General features: G+C 41.4%; 1 protein-coding gene across 1 annotated transcript in view; it reads left to right on the forward strand.

The window, feature by feature from the left end:
* SEMA5A (semaphorin 5A) overlaps positions 1 to 22,576 on the forward strand; it is a 428,940-nt gene that overhangs the window by 138,667 nt on the left and 267,697 nt on the right. The window contains exon 3 of the mRNA XM_036280207.1: positions 13,459 to 13,655. Coding sequence (XP_036136100.1) covers positions 13,535 to 13,655 — 121 coding nt within the window. The 5' untranslated portion in view covers positions 13,459 to 13,534. The remainder of the gene's footprint in view (positions 1 to 13,458; positions 13,656 to 22,576) is intronic.

Here is a 22,576-nt window from a genome sequence, read left to right on the forward strand (position 1 = left end):
CTAATATTTATTTACATTGTATGTAGGTAGAGTCCATTCATATTCACTATAATATAATATACAATTTTATTAAATTTTCCATTCTTTCAGTGGACACCAGTATTAAATCTGTTTTTCTTTTTTCAGTTATGAACAAGGCTGCTGTAGATGTTCTTTTACATGTTTCCCGGGCAGATGTGGAATTTCCCTAAGGCTGAGATAGTCCACCATCATATAGCTTATTAAAAAGTGGACTGACTTTATCATCTCTTTCTAGAATGGCATTAATGTGGCTGCTAGAAAATTTTTTTCCTATAAGATTTAAAAAATATTTTGAGACTAGTCCTTATTTGTTCCATGTTTATTAAAATTTCTTTTTTTAGTATTTTCTCATTGCTAAGGAGGACACTACTTCCTTTCAAATTACTCATAATTTTAAGCCATGGTTTTTATCTCCGTATTACAGATGATGGAAACTCAGGTGTAAGGTTAATGACATTGGAGTTAAAATTGGGACACAGGCAGTTTGGGGCCAGAGCCTGTGTTCTTAAACTCTCTGCACTGCTGCCTCTCCTGAACCACTGCTGGTGCGCGGAGGCCACTGGGGTGCGGGCCGAGGGGCACTGTTAGATGGTCCTTAGCCTTTCTCACAGCAGAGGCAGTGACCCATCCCGGGGCTGTGTTTCACCGCTTCACTGTGAAGAGAACAACTTGCCAAATTGATGCAATCTGACCTTCCTTTTTCTGGACTTACATTTAAGAATTATTCCTGTTGTCTTTTCATTAACATATCCACCGTGGCAAAGCTTTTGATATTTTGAAATACCGAATTTAAAGCACTTGGGGATTACTTTTCAGCCATGGCGACCTTTATTGTGATGTCCTGAATGACCTTTCCACATTTCAGAAGAATAAAATACCATATGTTCACAGCATGTCTGCACCTCTCTGCATCGCATTTCGTGCTAATCATTCGATGCTTATGTGGCAGCTAATTCAAGGTCTTTATTGACTTGTTCTCCTGAAGTCTCCCATAACAGACTGATTCCTTGTGAGTGAACTTGTAGTTTTCCATAAAAATTCTCCTAAAACCCACAGTAAGCACTATTCAGTGGAACTAGCAGAAAATATCTAGGTCTTCCCAATGATTTTTCCATCATTTGGCCAAACACTATGTTGGTTTCTATCCCCTTTAGTACCTAATGAGTCAGTCGATTATTACATGTGTGATATTCTCTTCTAGGTCCTGGGGATGCTGAGTGAACAAATCCAAGGTTCAGCCCTCCAGTTAGTTGCTTATAGCCTAGTGGGCCATAAGCAAGTACATCTATTGAGCAATTTCAAGTAGTTTTAAGTGACAAGTGCTTTAGCGGGTCTTTGTGGAGAATCCTTTCTGAGGAGGTGACATTTGAGGGAAATCTGAATAATGAGGAATCACTTTGGAAGGATTTACAGCAGTGGTTCTCAACCTTCCGAATGCCGCGACCCTTTAATCCAGTTCCTCATGTTGTGGTGACCCCCAACCATAAAATTATTTTCGTTGCTACTTCATAACTGTACTGTTATGAATTGCTACTGTTATGAATTGCCATCGGAAATATGTGTTTTCTGATGGTCTTAGGTGACCCCTGTGAAAGGGTCGTTCGACCCCCAAAGGGGTCGCGACCCACAGGTTGAGAACCGCAGACTTGGAGAGAAAGATTCTCTGGATCTATGGGTCGCAAATGCTTTCTGAAAGATGATGAGCTCGGTGGGTAAAACATCAGAGAGAAGGTGTGTGTGTGTGTGTGTGTGTACGTGCCCACACATGTGCACACACAGGCATGAGGCCTGGACACAGTGCATGAGAGCCCTGGGTATTCTGGGAAAGGTGCAGAAGTGGGTGGGGCCAATCACAGAGGAGTTCTTGTTGATTGGAGTCAGGGATTTGCAGTTTTGGAAAGTTGCAAAGGGTGGTAGTGATGAGTTTTAAACAGGAAAGAAGTACCTAATCTGATTAACAATGTTTTTTCTTTTTATATAGGAAAGAAAATTGCAGCTACATACATTTTTAAAGAAAATATACAAATATTCTATTATACTTGTTTGTTATTCCATCTCTATTGAGGTATAATTTACAAATAAAAATTGTACATATTTCCTATGTACATCATGATGTTTAGATAACATCACATAGAGTGTGAAAATGGTTACCACATTCAGTTACTTTTTGCATCTGTGGTGAGAACATGTAATATCTACTGTCTTAGCACATTTTAAGTATATAACACAGTATTATTACCTGTAGTTTCCATACCATATACTAGAGCTCCAGAACATACTCATCCTGCATATCAGAAACTTTGTACCCTTTATCAGCTTCTCCCTATTTCCACCCCACCACCCCCAACCCCTGACTACCACGATTCTACTCTGTGCTTCTGTGAGTTTCTCTGTTGTAGACTCTTCACAAAGATAGCTCTTGGTGCAATGTAGAGACTGAGCTTTTGGGGGGGCACATATGAAAAGCCCCAAGACAGACTAGAGAGGCCTCCGCTGAGTCCGAATGAGGCAGAGAGTAGCAGCAGTAGAGGTGAGGGAAGGGGGCAGGTGTGTGACCCACATGATTGGGTGACTGATGGGCTGTGTTCTGTGAAGGAATTAGAGAAATAAAAATGGCTCTGCCTGTGATGGGGAGACTCAGGTAGGAAGTGGATTTGAGGAAGGGGGAATCTAGTTTGCTAGGTCCATGTTTGAGGTAATTCTTTGTCAAGTAGAAGTGAAAGTGATGGAAGTTGCTGTTTCAGTGGTGGCTGGATATAAATTTATATTCAACTGAAAACTGCTATTTATTATCGTGGGCCCCCCAGGAGGGTGTGTCGATGTCGGGCAGAGGATGAAATAAGACATGGAGAAGGCCACCCCATGGCTGTGCAGGGGCTGGTTTGCTTTCATCATTGGCTGAATGAAATGTTGGTCAGTTAGCTCTCTGGCTCCAGGATTGGTGCATGATGCTGCAGCTGGTTGCCTGGTGAAATGTCTATCCCCAAGGATGCATGTTCAGGCCCAACAGGAGGTCGATTTTAGAAATAGAGCATCTGCTTGTTTCTTCAGCCCAATGATCCACATGTCTAGCTGGGCTCCCAATCCCTAGTCAGTAAACAGTCATTGTGGAAATGAGGTATAAACAAAAACAGGTTCTTCAATACAGTAAGGTGACCTTGGGGAACCGGGGACCGGGGTCTTAACTGTCAAAATGGTTAGTTCTGTTTATCTGTGAGGCCTCCTACGTCTGTCAAACAGGAGGGAACGAAAATATTTATTTTACAGTTTTATTTCAGGAAAATAAGAGATGTATTATTATTACACCACATCACACAATCTTCTTTGCAGTTTCTTTAATTTTATTATTCTCTGATAAGTTGAATCTTTGATTTTGATATGTCTCAGTAAGTTTTTCTTGAGATTAGAACTCTTAAGGTTCATTCTTTAGCAACTTTCAAATATGCAAAACAGTATTATTAACTATAACTAATTTTCAGTTTTAATGAGGATTTCTTATTCTTGCTCTTAATAAACTGACACAAAAGTAATAATTAGTGCACTGGACATCTAATTTTGTTTGTTTATTTTGTTATGCTTTCCCCTACACCAAAGATTGTGATAGATTTAAATGAACTCAAATATATAGACTTTGCTCTGTCTGGTCCATTGGGCCAATAGGTATATCATCAGATATCATGCTTAGGGTGATTGCCAACTAAAATCTCAAAACACCAAATCAGGGGCCTTTTTATTAAATACCCTAGTTTTTCCAAGGGTATTAGCTATTATCTGCAAGTTCACCCAATACTATTTTAAGGAACTTGCACTTCCTTCAGAGTATAACAAATTTGATGAATGTATTTCTGTTATGAATTGTAACGTCCTCCGTTTGGTTGTGCTTTGACTTTTCCTGCGGTTCCAGTGGATTATGGTGTGCCGGAGCAACTGCTCTGAACCCCTCAGGGCTAACACGCTGTGGTGAGATCTTCCATGTGCTTTCTGTTTCCCAGGCCCAGGAGACTTCCTCTTTTCAGCTGGTCTGCCTGTAGTAATCCCTTCATCCCTTTGACTATTAATTGGGAAATTATGACATTTAGAAAGGACATTTCTCAAAACCATGGGAATCCTTGTATTTGGACCAGATGTTAAGAGAATTTTAATAGAGGAATAAAACATCTGTGACAATGAATAGCAGAACAGAAGAAAAAGGAATATGAATAGTATTTTAATGGAAGCATAAATATTGTTCAGAAGGTAGAAGATAGACTGTGGCTGGTTTGGCTCAGCAGTTAGAGTGCTGGCCTGTGACCCGAAGGTGGCGGGTTTGATTCTTGGACAAGGGCACGTAACTGGGTTGCAGGTTCAATTCCCGGCCCTGGTCAGGGTCATACAGGAGGCAACCAATCAATGTGTCTCCCTCATGCAGATGTCTCTCTCTCTCTCTCTCTCTCTCTCTCTCTTACTCCCTTTCTCCCTTCCACTCTATCTAAATAAATAAGTAAGGTAGAGATGTGTGTTTATGGGTTTGAATTATTTTCATCCATTAACTTCTTCAGGTTGGTATGGCTTGTCTATACTATGACTTATATTGTCCAGAGGTGGAGATTTTCACAGTCTTGCTTAAGAATGGGGGAGGTACACAGGTAATTTTAATTCACGATGTTAAAGGCTGTAATAGAAATGAGTATTGATGTACAATGGGGCCAGGTGGGGATGGGGGGAAAGTGGAAAAAAATCAGAGAGGGCTACTCAGAGATGAAGGTTAATAATTGGGACTGGGGGCAGGGAAACCCATCCAAAAGCAGCTGGTGTTGCAGAGGTGAGAAATAGAGAGGTAGGTTAGGGGGCAGAAGTGGGCGTGATCGAGATATGGGTGAGGGAAGGGTTGTCAGAACATAGTGACAAAATGAAAGACAAACTTTGGAAGAGAAGGAAATGGAGATGGTGAGTCTTCAGATTCTGAGTTGGATGTCTGAGTAAACTGTGGGGCTAGCGATGAGAGGAAATAGGTATGAAGAAGACAGGTGGTGAAGATGAGTATTGAGGTCACCTTTAGATGAGGCATCTCTAGGTTATTTATATGAGGATATCTATTTTGATTTAGGAGTTTGGATTATGTACAGAAGTTTGAAGATAGTTATAGATTTAGAAGTTAACAGTTTATAGAAAATTTGTAATATCATGTGAGTTTGAAGAGATAGGCCACTGGGAATGTGTAGATTGAGAAGTAACAAACCTTCAGGAGAGCTTGGGGTGCACCTTCATGTAAGAGGAGGGCTGAGCCTGGCTGGTGTGACTCAGTGGATTGAGTGACGTCCCATGGACTGAGAGGTCCTTGTATGATTCCTGGTCAGGACACATGCCTGGGTTTCAGGCTCGATCCCCAGTAGGGGGCTTACAGGAGGCAGCTGATTGATGTTTCTCTCTCTCCTTCTAAAGACATATTTTAAAAAATATATTAAGAACAGGGCTGAGCAGTAAGAGTTCTGGATATAGTAGGAACACAGAGAAATTTGGGTGTTACTGAAGCCAGGGAAGAGAGTGTTCTGGGTGCTATTTAAGAGAAAAGGTCAGCGGGCACAGATGCCATGGAGCTGTTCTGTTGCATAGGCTCACCAGATTTGACATTCAGGAGGTGACCAGTGATGCAGGCCAGAGTTGTGATGACTTAAGGGTGTATCCTTTTCTTCCTGCTACCATTGTGTGCCTTCACAAGTTGGCAAAGACTTGACACTCAGAGTCCTGCTTATCTTAACTGAAAACAAACGAGGGCCATGAATAATAATTTCAACACCATGAGGGTCATTTATAACTTGATTATCTTATTGTGACCATATAAGTTTCCTGCCCTGAGGAAATGCCTCTGGATAAAACCTTTTAGAAATTGTACATTGTTGCCTTAAAGACCCATTATTTAACTTTTCTTTTTAAGAAAGGACTCTTGTTAGTTTAGCTAACATAGAAGTGGATTGAATGAACTTTCACTTCGTTTTAAAACCTGCTGACAGATAAAATTAATATTGCCTTTGTGTAAATAATAATTTTATCTAATGGACTTCATTTATTTTTATGGTTCCTTCAGGCGATCTGGAACTAAACTAAGGGAAAAAGGCAAAAATGTAATAACAATTCCCTTTGAAGAGAGATATAAAATAAGGTCACTGGAGCCGAACCATTATTGAAATGTATAAAATAGTTTAATGTTTGCTTTTTCCCATTTTATACCATGAGGTCATTTTATATAGCCATAAAATTCGATCTCATCTCCATTTAGATATGATGAAAATCTATGAGCAACAAAGCCAACTTCTTACTCAGTTACCTGAAGGGGGCAGCGAATGATGCTTCTGCAGTTAGGCAATTGGTGTTTTCATTAACACGTTCCTAAAAATGTCTCAGTAACTCATTGGTGTTAAACTTATTGTGGCTGAAGCTTGACAGTCAAGACACATGAGTTAAACTAATATAAAAAGCACCTATTTTTTTTTTTTTTTTGCCAAAAAAGTACATAAACATGGAAGACAGATGCAGTATGTCTGGTGACCATCCTGATTCCCCATAGAGACTCAACATTATAACAAGAAAACTTTAATTTCACCTTATTTCCCAAAGAATAAAATGTTCAGTTATTGTTTTTGAAGATTTAGAAGAATCTATTTTCTTGCACACTGTGTATTAAGTTTATTGTTTTATTGATTCTTCATTTAATCCCATTTCCTGCTCAATACCTAAGAGATCTGAACTATTGCAAGGAAAGAACATAGGTTCATTCAATACATTGATTCCAGTCCTGAACACATCAGATGGATTATCCTGGATCATCTCTTCCTGGTTCGGTAAACGGTCTTAGCTTGAACCCTTCAGAAAGGTTCTGCCTTCTTCTTCCGTTCAAAGGGAACTCCTCTGTCTTCTGGGTTCCTAAGACTTGACTTCTACTTCTATTTGATAATCATTGAAAAATAAATTTTTACTTGCTTGACTACCTTTAATTGTGACCTTGAAGTGCTCCTGTTGTACCCTCTTATTCTTTGCTCCCCTGTGTTGGCGTGCCTTCCCTTGCCCACAGATGACATCCTTCAATGTGACTGGTTGGTTAATGATTCCCCCTGTGACACCACTTGTTTCTCTGCCAAGGGTTTATCCCTTATTATTAATTCTGGAGTCAAGGCTATGTTACTGGATCCTGTGGCCCTTAATAGGTGTGGGGTTTTGCCAGAGAGAGTGGGAAGACTGAGCAAGCCTTGCAAAGAGCCAGGGGGTAGTAGCCTCACCCAACTGCACACTTGTGGATGCCTTTAACCTGAGCTTTTCTATCTCGGCTACAAAGTGAAGAGAGAGATGGGGTGATTTCAACCTCCCCTTTCACCTCTTGAACTCACTGAATCGTTGACACATTTCTGGTCTCATATGTGCCACGGGAATGAATAAACCACCTCACAGCAGTGTTTGCTCAGTGGCAAGGGATGGGTGAATTCTAAATGCTTTGTGATTTCTGATTCATTCAGACTGCTCATTCAGCATGTTGGAACGTATAAACGCGGGACTGTAATGACGTGTTCAACCCATAGCTGCTTTATAATAAGAACGAGAAGTCGAAATGTAAGAATACTAAAGGTTGTATGCCTCTACATGCAACCTTTGATGAGGAATCAGGCACTGTCATTGTTACATCAGGGTTCCCAGAAAAGAGCTGCCATTGTGGGCTGGAGTCGGCAGCCTTGTGTGTGCAGAAGGTGGAGGCCAGCATGAACCAAGCCCAGTGGGACAACTCGGGGCAGGTGTGGGGCCCTTGGCATCAGCCCCGTGCAGAAGAGTGTGCGGGGCTGGCTGGGGATCCCGAGTAGACCAGAGGGCTGGAGGGATGCCTTTGCAGTGGGAGTAGTGGGGGTGGAATTGGAGGAGATGATTGTTGGTGAAGGGGCACAGTGTTTTCTTTGGAGTGCAGTGGAGGAACCCGGAGAGTTTTCTAACAGTGTTGGGCTATTTTCCAGGTAGCAGCTGATGATTGTGCAACAGATAACGTATGTAGCTGTACCAGGGTGTGCGGGGATGAGACCAGGTGGTTTGTTCGGGTGGTGGAATGATTCTTCAGTGGGTCTGCTGCTTTCAGTTTGGACTGGGACTTAATTCCGGGGGAGTGGTTGGCTCATCAGCTTCTGTGGAATAGGGCCAGGAGATGGGAAGACTGAATGGAAATACACCTTTCAGAAGAGCTGGCCATTCCCCTCTACAAATCCTGGCCTTTGTGTTCCCAACACTACACATGCTGTAACTTTGTATAATTCAGAGGCACACGTGCAACAGTCTCCTCAACTTTGGTTTCAGCCCCTTGATACTAAGGACTCTGCAGTGGGCAGGGGTGGGCATGGCTTCCTGAGTCCTGTCCGAGTCAGCTCACCTGACTTCATTGTCGGCTCCCTGTGGAAGTCCTGAATTTTATGGACTCTGTGAGGTCTGGTCTGCCAGTGGATAGGGCTGTTTCCAACTTTACAGTAGATCTAAGGCTCAGAGGCAACCCAGCCTCCTCTGAACACAAGTACTTTAAGCTTATTTTGGATCTGTGTTTATTAATAACCAGTTATACTTTGTTCCCTAAGCAAACTTCTTGTGTAAGTGCTCATTCTTTTGATTTCTTTTTTTATCTGACAACATTTTTTAAACTAAGAGGAACAGTTATTTTCTGTTCCCCAAAGCCTATTCATATGCTGTGTGGGTGTGAATGGGAAATGTTATTTATTGCACACACACTTAAACACAGAGTTTTGCTTATTTAGATGGAGCTTATGGAGAGATCCTCCTACACCAGGAAACTAAAAGGAAGGCCTCAGGGGTTTTGAAATAGATGCAAAAAATTGCTTCTATTTTGTGGCCCAAATTGTTCTACTGTAATAAATCTTTCTATTGGCAAAATCATTTGTTTAGTATTAACACAGCTAATATATTTTTAAATTTTTAGAGGTAATGGTATGCAATTAGAACAACTTTATTTCAAGTGATCATTTTAAAATTTCTTCATAATACATTTCCCAATGTAACAAATAGTTATAATTAACATGACTTTCATTCTTATTGAAATTTTGCTGATGTGACTCAGTACAAATGTAGTTGGGTGATTTTTACAAGTGTATTTAAAAATAATCTTTCAAGTGATGATAGCTTATTTAATTTCTAAAGAAGGAGAGGTATTTTGATGCACACGAATGGGAGGTTCTCAATCAGGGGCAATTGGCAAACTCTGGAGATAGTTTGGATTGGCACGGTGGGGGAGGGCTTGCTATGGGCAACTAGCCAGGGATGCCTTTCAATGCACTGAACAGTTCCCAGAACAAAGACTGATCTTGCCCTAAATGTCTAAGTGCTGAGATTGAGCACTAAAAACCCTGATATAACTGTGTCCCCTGCACACACACGCATCACTGAGAGGCCAGAGCTCTGTGATTCAGTGGAAGCTGGAACTACATAGTCTGAGGTGGAGGAGCCTGTTATTTAGAGATAAGCCTACTTAGAGTAAAGACGTCCGGGGAGTTAACCGTGGATGGTGGGACACTCAGAAAAACCAACTCTATAAATGAAGATGGTAAATACCCTTCCCTGGCATCTTTCCACAGAGACTGTTTATAGTACCTTTATTTTAAGAATAAGGGTAACCTGCTATGTAGTCTGAAAATTATAAACTTCTAAAAGTCACCTGTTCTCATTAAATGTGCTCCCCTTAGTTTTTCATAGCAAACATGTAATTTCACCTCTTTACCGTGGACCTCCGTGTTCCATTTTAGCTGCTCTCACACTCGACATGGCATCTCCTCCTTCTCTAATCGCCACTTTCCACATCCCAGGGGAGGGATGTTTCAGGCACTTGTGCTATTTTTCTCTACCTTTGTTTCAGGAGGCAAAGATGCTAGAACTGAGGTGAGAGTTCATGGCTGTTGTTCACGTTAGACAGTTTCAATCAACAGTTGGTCTGTGGAACTTATAGGTAGCAGAAGGGGAGTCTGTGTTGGTGTGGGCCTGATACACAGAAAAACCATGTGCAAGAGAAAAATTTGTTCTTAGTCGCTAGTTGACTTGAGTTCAGTCTGGGAAGCCAAGCAGGGGCAGTGCCCCCCTCTGTCTCCTGATAGATTGCTGCCTGTGTCAGAGGTACTGTTCTGGGTGCCCGCTGGATGCCAGGCATGGTGTAGATGTGTGGTGTCATGCCTGCCACAGAGCTAGCCCTTTCTGTGGCTTTACTGGTACTTTCATTATCCTTCCTGCGTTATTTTTTATCACTGCTGATTTGTTCTCACGTGGGGCAGTGATAGTCCACCTCTTGGGACTGGTGAGGGTGCTCCAAATGCCCTTGCTCTGAACAGCACTAAATTCCATCTGGAATTCCTCTAACAAGTGTTATTCTAGGGTAAGATGTGGCATCCAATGAGCTTTCCTGTGTTAAGTTCCAGGTCATAAGGATACAAAAGATGGGCTACTTCATGTGTTTATCTCTGCACTAGAGTTCTTGAGCATTGCCCAGTTTTGCAGACTATGATACTTTTTTAAAGAGTGAAATTAATCATTCTTTTATTAATTATTCTATAATCCAGGGGAGAAAAAACAAAAAACCACCTGTGCCTTCATTGTCCAATGTGCTGCACTGTGCCTGGGCAGGGATTAGGGACCCGTAGGACAGATGCCCCGACTCTCAGTTTTCCTCTGCGTTCCTTCCTGCACCTTCGTGGTTAGGTTCGCTCGCTCCTGCAGAAGCCGTCCTCTGGCCTAGTCATGACTTGCGGTCCCTACACTGTCTCCTGCTCGGCGTGAACATTTTCATCAGTGGGAGCACTGAGTCCATGGGACTCAAAATACGGAGACTGAGAAATCTGACGCACCCTAACATTTATATTTCTGCTTTGTGAAATCTCACCATATATTCATGGGCGTGCTCCTTTAGAAGACGAGGCTTCTTCCTGTCTTTCCTCACCACGCTCTTTACTAGGACTCAATAGCTTCCCGCCTTTGTTTTTCCTGGATCTTCTATCTGATACCTCCTCTCCCTCTTAAATCTACAGTCTCTTTCCCATGTTTAATGATCTCTTTACACCATTTAGTGCTTCTCTGATTTCCCTGAATATCTTTGATTACCTGGCATTCAAGACAGCCATCCATGTTCTGCCCTCTTGCTCTCCTTTCTGGGATCTTGCTGGAGGGGTTCTGTCTCTTGTTTTGCTGAAACTGTCCCCCGAAATTGATCATTGGCTGTTCACTAAAGTTGTTACTCTCATTGGGATGTAGCTAACCAGGCCTTTTTTTTTAAAAAGTGTTATTTTCATATATCAACCTAACTCGGTCTCCATTTTCGCTTGGCGAGCTGTCTTTGATTTCCTTCTCATCTTTGTGTGGTGACCTTTTAAACTGCAGCTTCCAAACAAACATACAGTTTCCTTGAGCTCCTCCTTTTTCCACCTCCTGCCATTCCCTGGTGACTGTAACCACACCCATGATTTTAACCCTTCTAAACACTGTACGTAGTCTTTGACTTCTCTTTTCTGAGCACCCAGCCTGGATTTTCAACAGTCTGTGGCTTTTCCTTAAGCATTATCTTAGCATCTGAAAACCAGCAGGCACAAGACGAAATGATCATATTCTTACCCAAACAAAATTCTTCTGTTGATTATCATACTGAGTAAAATGGCATTACCATCTTCACAGTCTCCTATCTTCTCTGTCTTGAGTCCATCCGTGCCTCTCTGCCTTCTCTTCCCCCAAATTTTACAGATTAGAACAACAATCATTTTATTTTGTTTCACACTGTGGGGGTTAGGAATTTGTATGGGCTCACCTGGGCGATTCCTTTGCTCTCATCCTTACTGGAGTCATTCAGTGGCTTCCCATTGACTCACCTCTCCGGTGCCTTGGCAGGTGCTTGGGAGGCTGGGCTCTGTGGGAAATGTCACTAGAGCTACTCTATGTGGTCTCTCTAGCATGGCAGTCCCAGGGTAGCTGGACTTCTTCTCTGGGGTCTCAGTGCCCAGAGAACATGTACTAAGAGACATGTGGAGACGGCCAGTGGCTTAGGGGCTGGGCTTGGAAACAACACCATCACTTCTGTGGCATTTGACTGAGTCACTCTGTCACAGAGCAAACCCAGGTTCAAGAGCAGGGTCACAGACCAACCTCAGTGAGAGGAATTTCAAAGACTCTGCAGCCCTCTTTAATTTGCCATACTTCCTCTAACCCCTCAACTGGAATGGTTACCTGCATTTTTATTCACATTGACACTATTCGACATCACCGCTTCCTTTGTTTCTCTTCTGAACCATTGCAGACTCCAGATAAACTTCCGCACCTCTGTGCTCCTTTCTGCCCAATTTCCTATGTGCACTGTTGGAAGAATAATTTATTAATATTTTATCTACTGTAATATTAATATACTATGGGAGCTTGTTGCCTAAATATAGAGACCTTAGTACAGTTTGCTCCAAATTTTAACCCAACCTACTCTGTAAGCTGCTTCCCACTCACTGTATCTCCTTTTATATCTCCTGGTGTTTGGGTCAAGTATAGTAAACTGTTCCCAAAACATGTTGCCTACTCCTTCCTCTTGCCTCTCCAGGGCATCATTTCATCCTCTTCCCTTGGCATGGAGTGTACTTCCAGTAACCTCCATCTGTTGAAATCTTCTTTATCCTCCAGTGTTGAACTCAAACGCGAGCCCCTGTGGGGACACACCCTCGGTCTGTCCCAGTAGCAGCAGGACTCTCTACTACCCCCCTCCTCACTTCTTTTTATGGTTTTCTAACAACTTGCATTATAGTTATTTTTACAAGCCTATCTTATTTTAAAGTTTATTCATCTTCTAAATTATTCACAATCTTTCAAGTATCAGCACTCCCAGCATAGTAATTTCATCTCACCCAGTAGGTACTCAATATAGATTTCATTGGATTTATACTTGGTCTCTAATCAGAAACTTTGCAGACAGGTCCTCTATAAATTTCAAAGGACAAATTCACCAAATATGGGCAATTTATAAGAGTTGGGTAGCATATTATTCATCAACTTATTAGTAAATGACAGTGGTTATGGCCTTATTAAATAGGGTCTTTTGAATATTGAAAAGGAAGGGCAGGGTCCTTAGAGTTTCCACAGATAGATCTGTTTGCATGAGGGATGAGGACAGTGTTCCAAGGGAAAATCAATGGATGATCACAGACCTTAAACTGCCTTCTTTAGGAGTGACTATGATGTTTTGGTAGAGCATAAAGTTAACATTTCTTTTTTTACATAAGAAATGAGTATCTCATAAAATTATTGTGATAAAAAGAGGTCTTATTGAGACACACATCTGACATATACGCTAGAACGTCTGCTTGTCTGAGCCCTCGAAACTCTTTTTTTAAAAAAAAGTAGTGACGGAATGACCAAAAGACCAAAACACCTGAACTCTCTATCATCCGGCTGTTTTCCTCTGTGTTCTAGGCACTTTGCCCACATGACGGGAGGACAAGCTTCTGGTTAGAAGACAAGTGCCAGAGTCACAGCCCCCCTGCCCACCATGAAGGGAACCTGTGTCATCGCGTGGCTGTTCTCCAGCCTGGGGTGGTGGAGACTCGCCCAGCCCGAAACAGACGCTTCTCAGTGCCAGAGAGCGGAGCACCCGGTCATTTCCTATAAAGGTAAGGGACAGTCGTGCTCTGAGTGCCAAGGCCCCACATAAATGCACCTTCAGTTCTCAGTGACAAAGGAGAGCTGTGCTTGTTGCCCTTTTGCTCTGCGACTCTTGCTTGAGACCTTGTTTAAAATACGAGCAAAAATGCAAAATCCTTCATCGAGAGAATTTCACGTACAGAAGCAGATCACTGTCTCAAGAAGACTCCAAGACCAGAGTTATCACAGATAAGAAGTCCCAGAGTTGAGACCACCTTTATTTAACAGGTGCTAGAAGCTTCCTAGGCATGTGAACCAGGGGATTAACAATACGACCCACAGAAATAACACAAAAATCAAGGAAAACAAACAAAAAATTCTTTAGTTCAGCATTTTCCAACAACGCCTTAGTCTTACCACAAAATGTGTGATTTTTGTCTCTGGCATTGCATGGCAGACAATTGGTTTAATGTCTCTGGTACCTCCATGAATCCATAGGAGTAATTAATTAGTATGTACATCCACTCATTCTTTCATTAATCAAAATTTATTTAGGGTTCTTTTCACCTTGGACACTCAATATTCAGAAAGAAAAATGTGTTTATTGCTGTCCTCAGCAAACTCACAGTTATATTATCAAGCTAATCATAATTATTCAGTTATCGTGTTTTAATAATCCATCCAATAGTTTTGTTTTGTTAAAATTAAAAAAAAATTTTTTCTTTATTGATTTTAAAGCGAGAGAAAGGGACAAGGAGAGAGAGATAGAAACATCTATGAGAGAGAACATTGATTGGCTGCCTTGTACATACCCCCACTGGGGATTTGGCCCACAATGTGGGCATGTTTCCTGACTGGAAATCAAACTGGTGACCTCTTGGTGCATGGGTCAAGACTTAACCACTGAGCCACACTGGCCAGACTGTTTTGTTACTTTTTAAACTTTGTATTATGAAAAATTTCAATTATATACAAACATAGAAAAAATAGTCTACGGAACACCCAAACCTTGCATTTATTAGTTCATGGCCCACCTTTCTTCTTTTAAATCCCCACTCCTGGTCCACACCTGCCAAATTATTTTTAAGCAAATTTAAGCAATCATATAATTTAGCTATAATATATCAGTTTATGATGATCATATCAAGTATCATATCATGTTGATATGAGATTATAAAATATCATATCAAACAGAACAAAAAAGAATCCAGAAATTATTCCATAATACTGCCAGATATTTGGAAGGTGTTGTGAGATCCCTGATGGTCTCGTGGATGCTTTTGCCTTTTTTTAATAGTTGGATAGAATCAAGATCTAGATGGAGTTTTTACATTGCAATTGGTTGTGTATCTCTTGAGTCCTTTTAATCTTTTTCTGTTTTTTTTGTTGTTGTTGTTGTTGTTGTTGTTGCTGTTGCTGCTGTTGTTGTAGTTGCTCCCTTGCAAATTAATTATTTAAAAAAATGTAATCTCTTTGTAGCATAGAATTTCCCATTGTCTGGGTTTTGCCAAGCCCATCCCATTGGTGTTGTTCGAATGTCCTGAATATGTCTGTAAATATGCAGTAATACCAAGAGGCTGCTTAGGCTCAAGTTCAAATCTTTGTGTCTCCGTTCTGTCATGGACGATGCTGTGTACTTCTATCGAGGCAGATAACAACTAGGTGTGAGCTTGGCAGTCGCTGATGATCACTGCCTGCATTTACCGGTTCATTCATGGGTGCAAACCTGGGGTTTCCTCATTTTATTTTTTCTTCATTTAGTGGCAAGAGTATTTCCATATAAAATAACTTTTCTTCACCATCTTATTTGACTATCCTGAAGGTACAGCTTACATAGAACAGCTGAATCTGTTTTCTAAAAGACTAGTTTGTTTTCTAGCATTATTTTTCTTATTTAGATTCTTATTTTAATCCTCACCCCAGGATATGTTTTTTAATTGATTTTAGAGAGTAACGGAGAGGGAGAGGGAGAAAGAGAGAGAAACATGAATCAGTTGCCTCCTGTATATGCTCTGAACACAGATTGAACCCGCAACTTGAGTATGTGCCCTGATTGGGAATCGAACCCCCGACCCTTTGGACGCTCCAACCAACTGAGTCACACCGTCCAGTGCTGATTGTTAGAATTATTACTAATATGTGGACTTCAATGTTTGATATATTTTAAGCAATTACAGCTTCTGTTCTTATAGATGGTGAAATCTTCACATTTCCAGCCTCAGGGAACCTCTTGAATTTGGCTCCTGATTTCTTTGGACACAACCCATGTTGCCTCTGATGGCTTGCTCAGTCTCTGTGACCACACAATGTTCCTGGTTTGTCTTAGGCATTTCTTTCCATAGATCTGACAACCAGCAATTTTTGGCTGATTTTATGTGGAGGTTCTCAGTTATGTGTTTTAAGCTGAGGCAAATATTTAAAAAAATGCTCCATATGTTCTAGATAGTTCCAGCTCAGATCCAGGACGGTCAGATTTTCTGAACCTTTCCATCTCGTGTCTGCATCTTTCTCTCCTATGCACAAAATCCTGAGTCTGTGCAGGCCATGTAACTATTCCTTTGCCTTTTCCTGAGATAGACACTTAGTTGTTTCAGAATGACAGTTTCATGCAATTCAAGTCACTTTTGACTACTGGAAACCCCGTGTGATGATTTTCTGCCCCCCTGCCCACCCAGGTGTCAGGGTATAAATTTCATTGGAAAATTAAAGTAGAATTACTGCCTTGAAATAACTTCAAATAATTTCCTCTTGTATGATTACACAACTCAAAACCCAGTGAGTTTTGTTAAATTTCATTTTTAATTTTTAGAGATTTAAAAAAAAATTTATTGCATTATTACATACTGCTTCAAAGTCAAATTCATGAAACAAGGACGTTAAGGAAACTAGCTTTCCTCCCTCATAACCGTTTACTCTCTCTGCTTTTGGCCAACTTTTTACTTATAGTTTACAATCCATGCTTCTTTTAAAATGCAAACACACATGTATACACACACACACAGACATTCTTACACTCGTTTTTTTAGATAAAAGGTTGCATACTTACAAACTTTCCTTTATGTAACTTTTTTTTAGCATAACAATATATCCTGGAGGCCACTCCCGAGTAGTATAGATTTATGTCATTTCTTTTTATAGCCTCATAGCTCCCACATAGTTCAGTTATTTTCTGTCATTTGTGGTCACAGATACCGTTACAATGAGTAGCACCTCCTACAAACAACTTTTAATATTTTTGCAAGAGTACCATTGAGAGACATTACTAAAATTGGGATTGCTGGGTCAAAAGGTAAATGCCTATGTGGTTTGCTAGATGATTCTCAATTTCTGTTCATGAAGATTGTGCCATTTTGTATTCTCATTGTTCTGGATATGAGGATCTGTTTACAACCAGTCTTTCCAGCAGAGTATATTGTTAAGCTTTTGGGATTTGGATTAATCTCACAGTTCATAAATGGCATCTCAGCTTATTTTAATTTGCATGGTTTTAATTAGGAGTGAATGTACAACAAACATTTAATTGGTGCCTATTGTGAACCAGGGTCTGTGGTAAATATTGAGGAGATAGAGGCAAAAAACACAGTCTCTGTTAAGATTTTAGAATATCTCTGGGAATATAAACCTCAATGACCATTGCAGTACATTTCATTAAGGGTCCTAATGGGTGTCATAGCTGGCGGCTGTGGGAACCTCGGAGAGGGGCATTTGAACCAGACAGCCCTGCTGAAGGAGTGCCAGTAAGGATTAGGCATTGCCAGAGCTGAGTCCCAGGTGATGATGAGAAGGTGTCTGACTCTCACGAAGCGGGAGGTGTCCCAGGGAGAGACCAAATGTACTGGTCCTGAAGTCAGGGAGGGGAGCATAGTGTCATGTATAGTGAGTCATGAAATCTTAGTCTAAGTTTCAGAGTTTCAGAGACAACGTAGAGGGAGATGAGGCTGAAGTGGTTAATGTGGTTTCACAGTGCAAGGTGTTGAAAGGCATCTCGCTTGGAGGACAGTGGGCAGCGCATTCTGAGGTGCTGCTCTGACCGGAGGGAGCAGTCGTGCGGAGCTAGCCTGAGGAGTTGCCAGCAGACATGGGAAGAAGCAGATGGATTCTAGGAATCTGAAGGGGTTTTTGTTGATGATTTAATGGATATAGGAGGTAGAAGGAGGCACCGAGTATGATCTCCAAGTTATTGGCTGTTTATTCCATACGGAAGAAAGAAGGGGAAGCATAGTTGAGGGATGTGACAATTTTAGTTGCTGAACACTGAGTTTCTCTGCCATCAGATGAACTTATCTGGTTGAGAACAAGGCATCATGGGAACCAAGAACGGAGGAGTTTTCGAGAGGGAGGTGTATTCAGTGATACAGAGAGCTTAAGGAGGATGTGGGTCCGAAGGTACAGTGACAAACTCACCTGGTGTGCCTGGGAATTTTCTGTTTTAGCACTGAAAGTCCCATGTTCTGAGAAAACTGGGACAGAGGGTCATCTCCTGGAAATTCTGCAAGCAGTGGTGTATTAGTTTCCTAGACGTGCTGAACCAAAATACCAGACTGGGTGGCTTCAAACAACAGAGATATCTTCTTTTACGGTTCTGAAGGCTAGACGTCCAGAATCAGGTGCTGGCAGGGTCATGTTCTCTTTGAAGGCTCCAGGGAAGAAACCCTGGTTTCCTCTTTGTAACTTCTGGTGGTGTTAGCAATCATTGACCTTCCTTGGCATGTAGACTCTGAGTCTGTAGTCACATGGTCTTCTCTCTGTGTGTCTGCATCTTTTTGTCCTCTCTTCTTGTGATGACACCAGTCGTACTGCATTTAGGGCTGACCCTAACCCAGCGTGTTTTCATCTTAACTAATTGCCTCTGCAGAGGTCCTATTTGTACATAACATTATGTTCACAGCTGTCCAGGTTAGGATTTCAGTATCTCTTTTGGGAGGACACAGTTCAACCCATAACAAAGAGAATTTATCAGAGTAGGTTGACGTCAGTGCGGGAGGAGAAACTAGATGGTGATGAGTGGAGGGATAAATGTGTGATGAAGACATAGATATAAAAGGAGAGGTTATTGTCTCAGTCAGCAGGGACATGAGAACGGGGCTTGGCTATTAGGAGAGAATTACTTAGCCATCCTTAAATGGTGATGGGAAGAAGCCAGGTGATGCAAGAGGCTGAAGAGAGAGGAGGAGATAATTGATCAGGAAAAGTCTCAGGCTGTAGGAGGGGGTAGGGTCCTGGGCATAGGCAGGGTATTAGCTTACAGGAAGGGGATTCCACCTCAGTGAAGCTGGAGGGAGAGTGGCCAGGGCACCCAGGATGCAGGAAAGTTGATGAGGTGAGTGGGGGTAGCTGGAAGGGGAGGGAGTTCCTGAGGACCTCCATGTCAGCTGAGAAGGAGTAGGCTGGGCCAGGGCCAAGAATATGGGGGTTTTAGAAAGGAAGTGCTTTTCCAAAGAAGAGATAAGACTTGACTAAAAACACACAAAGATTTGCTAGCAGCCCAGTCCATCCTTGAAATGGCTCCTGTCACCGCTGAGCAGGTGGCCACTGATAACCTACATGACCACTTTTCTGTAACATGGGACTCTACAGGAGAGAAAGCTAGATGAAACACGTAAGGGAGAAATAAAAGAAGGACTGGATAGTCTTGACTTATGGCATTTTGATTTCCATGTACATTTATAATTTCACGATGCAGTGTGATAACACTGAAGGCACTCTGCACTAGAGGCTGTTAGTAAAGTGAACCAGACACTGTAGTAACATCTTATACAGCGAAGCACGTCTGATTGAAGTATTCTTAAATTTTTTTATTTATTTAAAAGAATTTTTAAATTTAATTAAATTTTGGGGGGTAATGTTGGTTAATAATACTGCATGCATTTTGGGTGTACAACTCTATAACACATCTGTACGCTGAGTTATGAGCTCACCATCCAGAGTCTAGTCTCCTTTTGTCACTGTGTATTTGACCCCCTTTATCCTCTTCATCTCCCCCAACCCCTTCCTTTATTAAAGCCTTGATTCGATTTACCTGGACAGGCAGAAGATGCTGGCAGGACTATTTTTCCCTAGTCTCTGCGGGCTTCTCTTGTCTGGCGGAGCTCATTGCTCAACATGCTGGAACAGCTTGCTGTGCTTGCAAGCTTGCTCCCTGGCTGCATGTTCTGGCATATTTCTCCCTGATTGTGCAGGGGCTGCTAAAACACCCTGACCCATTACAGACGCACCGTTCACACTTATGTCCTTGTCGTTTGCTTAAATGTCTGTTCTAATAAAGAGGGGAGAAAAATAGTGACCCTTCCAGACAGCATGTTTCTCAGCATGCTTACTGAGTCTCATAACCATCTCTGAAATGAGTTTTAAATGTTTAATGTTCACTAAGGCGATAGTGCCATATTCTGCTTTTGTTTGTTTATTGATTAAAGTTTAACCCACCTATTTCAAGAGCGTGCTCCAGTGATAGGAATTGCTTTATGGGGAACAATTTTACGTGAAGCACAGAGGAGGACCACTAGTGGGCGAGTCATGTCACACACAGGCTTTCTTGGCCTTGGCGCTTCAATATTGTGACTGATTTGGAGACCTTTCTTCAGTGTCCTAGCTGACGGCACTTAGTACTGACGTCTGAAATCACTCTTGCCTGCAGAATCAGACAGGGCACTCTTCACTCCAGTCTCAGGTCCCTGAGATCATTATTCCTGATTCCTTGGTGTTCCTGTTGCGTGTCTTCCTTCGGAGGGATCATCGATTGGCCTATGTAGGGAGAATTGTTTTGGAACTTATTTCCGAGAAGCTATATGGACACTTGATAAAGGATTCGCAATGATTGGCCCCAGATCTTAGGAAGGGCATCTGAAGGAATCAAAACTGATATTCTAGCTTGGGCCATCACGGGGGCAGGACTGGCGCGTGGCATTCGTCCCTTGAGTATAAATAGCTGCCTTTATCCCCACACGGAGTCAAAGGTGATTGAAAGAATCATGACTGCAAGGGCCCAACATAGGATCTTAAACTTGGGTTTGAGTCTGAGAGCACAGGAGGAATGATTATTTTTCATGGATCCCATATTTTTCTTTTGAATCATATAATTATATTTCATTGTATTCATGTCTGTGGTAAAGGCATTCATGTGTTAAACACTGACAATAAAAATATACGACCTGTTTTGTAACTCTGTTGAGTCTTCTTCGTTTCACTTCCTGGGACCTCTGCCTTTCCCACCTCTGGGAGGCTGTGTTCTACCAGTTTGTAAGGTGGCCGCGTCCACATTTCCTTTTGTGCTGTCAGCTTGCCCTTTGTCCTGCCTCTGCCTGTTCTTCCCTTGGCTTCCTCACAGTCCCTGCAGCACCTGCATGCTTGGCCTGCTCCTCTGAGCTGGGGAAGGCGTGACGTGGACAGCCTCAGTCACCCTTGAAGGCACGGTGCACTAGCCTTTTAGAAAACAAGGGTGGAAGGAGCCCCAAGAAACCTTTTTTTTTTTTGCCATGGCTCATGTTTGTCCTGTGGCCCCATGAATATTCCATGGATCTTTGCACATCCCACGGCATTGCATTTTCTCTCGCGTTTTGGCTGTCTGGTGTCTCATGCCCCAGATGTCATGTAGTGACCTGGCTCTGGCTGGATGTCTCCTCTTCTCTGGTTTCTAGGACCCTCATCATCACCTCTTCTCTAGTTTCTGGGACCCTCAACATCACCTCTTCTCTAGTTTCTGGGACCCTCATCATCACCTCTTCTCTAGTTTCTGGGACCCTCATCATCACCTCTTCTCTAGTTTCTAGGACCCTCATCATCACAAAGCTGAGTAGATAGTTTTTAAAGTCCCTGTATGAGCTCAGAGTCTTCGAGTACATAAGCCTTGATTACAATGCTTTCTAGTGTTTCTCGCCGTTCACCTGTTCTCAGGGCTGCCATTGTATGTTTGTAAATCACATGCGTACTTGAGTGCATAGCAGTGGCCCACTTTCTCCAAGGAAGAATCAGAAACTTATTTTAATGAAAAATAGGTGGCATGAAATTGATTTTAATATTTAATTTTAATATTTTCACAGGAATATGTATAAAGTACAGCAAGTCACCACTAATAGTTGAACACTGCCTTGAACTCAACGTTTTCTCTGTAAAAACTAAAATTTACATAAACCAAGTGAGATTCTCTTTGGGTTCATAACAGGAGATGAGTTATTCTCCTGAGTTTACTTCGGGAAGACAAGTGGTTTGGATCCTTAAAAAGTCCATTGTTCCATAAATATTTTGACTTTTGCTATGCATATGATTGAATGTTCCCTAAAATGGAATGTCAGAATCACTTGGCAAAATATTTGAACCAGTTTGCAAAAGAAACGACTAAGGCACAGCACATTGCCAGCTTCTTACATTGCAAACGGCATTTGGGAATACATTTTTTATTTTAAAGTCTGTTGCTAGTTTGCTTTCTGAATAAAAAAAAGGAATATTAATAAAGATACCACTTTTAAATTCTGTAATGTAGGTATATAATAATTATTCATAAATGCATAGAGGTGTTAGTGGTTTTAGACCGAATTTTCTTCTAACACCTATATGTGTTATTCATTGACTAAACTGATTCCAGTATCCACGTTATACTTTGATGATGTTATTGATCTTTTGACTGACGAGACCTGAGATGGTCTATGCTTTTTATAAATAATGATTAGATTCTGAAAGTGATTTATTGAGTTTTGAGAATTATCAATAACTTTTGTATTACTTTTGTGTTCTAGGACCACTAGTGAAATAATTCATAAGTGACCATCTATATTTTATCTTAGGATAAAATGTTCATTTTTGATTGATTTGTCTTGGTGAGAAAATAGTTTTTATTATCTTAAGACTGCAAATGGAATATTTTATGAGTGAAGTAGTTCAATGTAATTGCATTAAAACTGGGAATAAGATTTTATAAAGTTAGTGTCAGGATTCTGATTTAAAACATTCATTTCAT

This window comes from Molossus molossus, unplaced genomic scaffold (genome assembly GCF_014108415.1).
Source record: "Molossus molossus isolate mMolMol1 unplaced genomic scaffold, mMolMol1.p scaffold_m16_p_3, whole genome shotgun sequence".
In the NCBI taxonomy this organism is placed as follows: domain Eukaryota; kingdom Metazoa; phylum Chordata; class Mammalia; order Chiroptera; family Molossidae; genus Molossus; species Molossus molossus.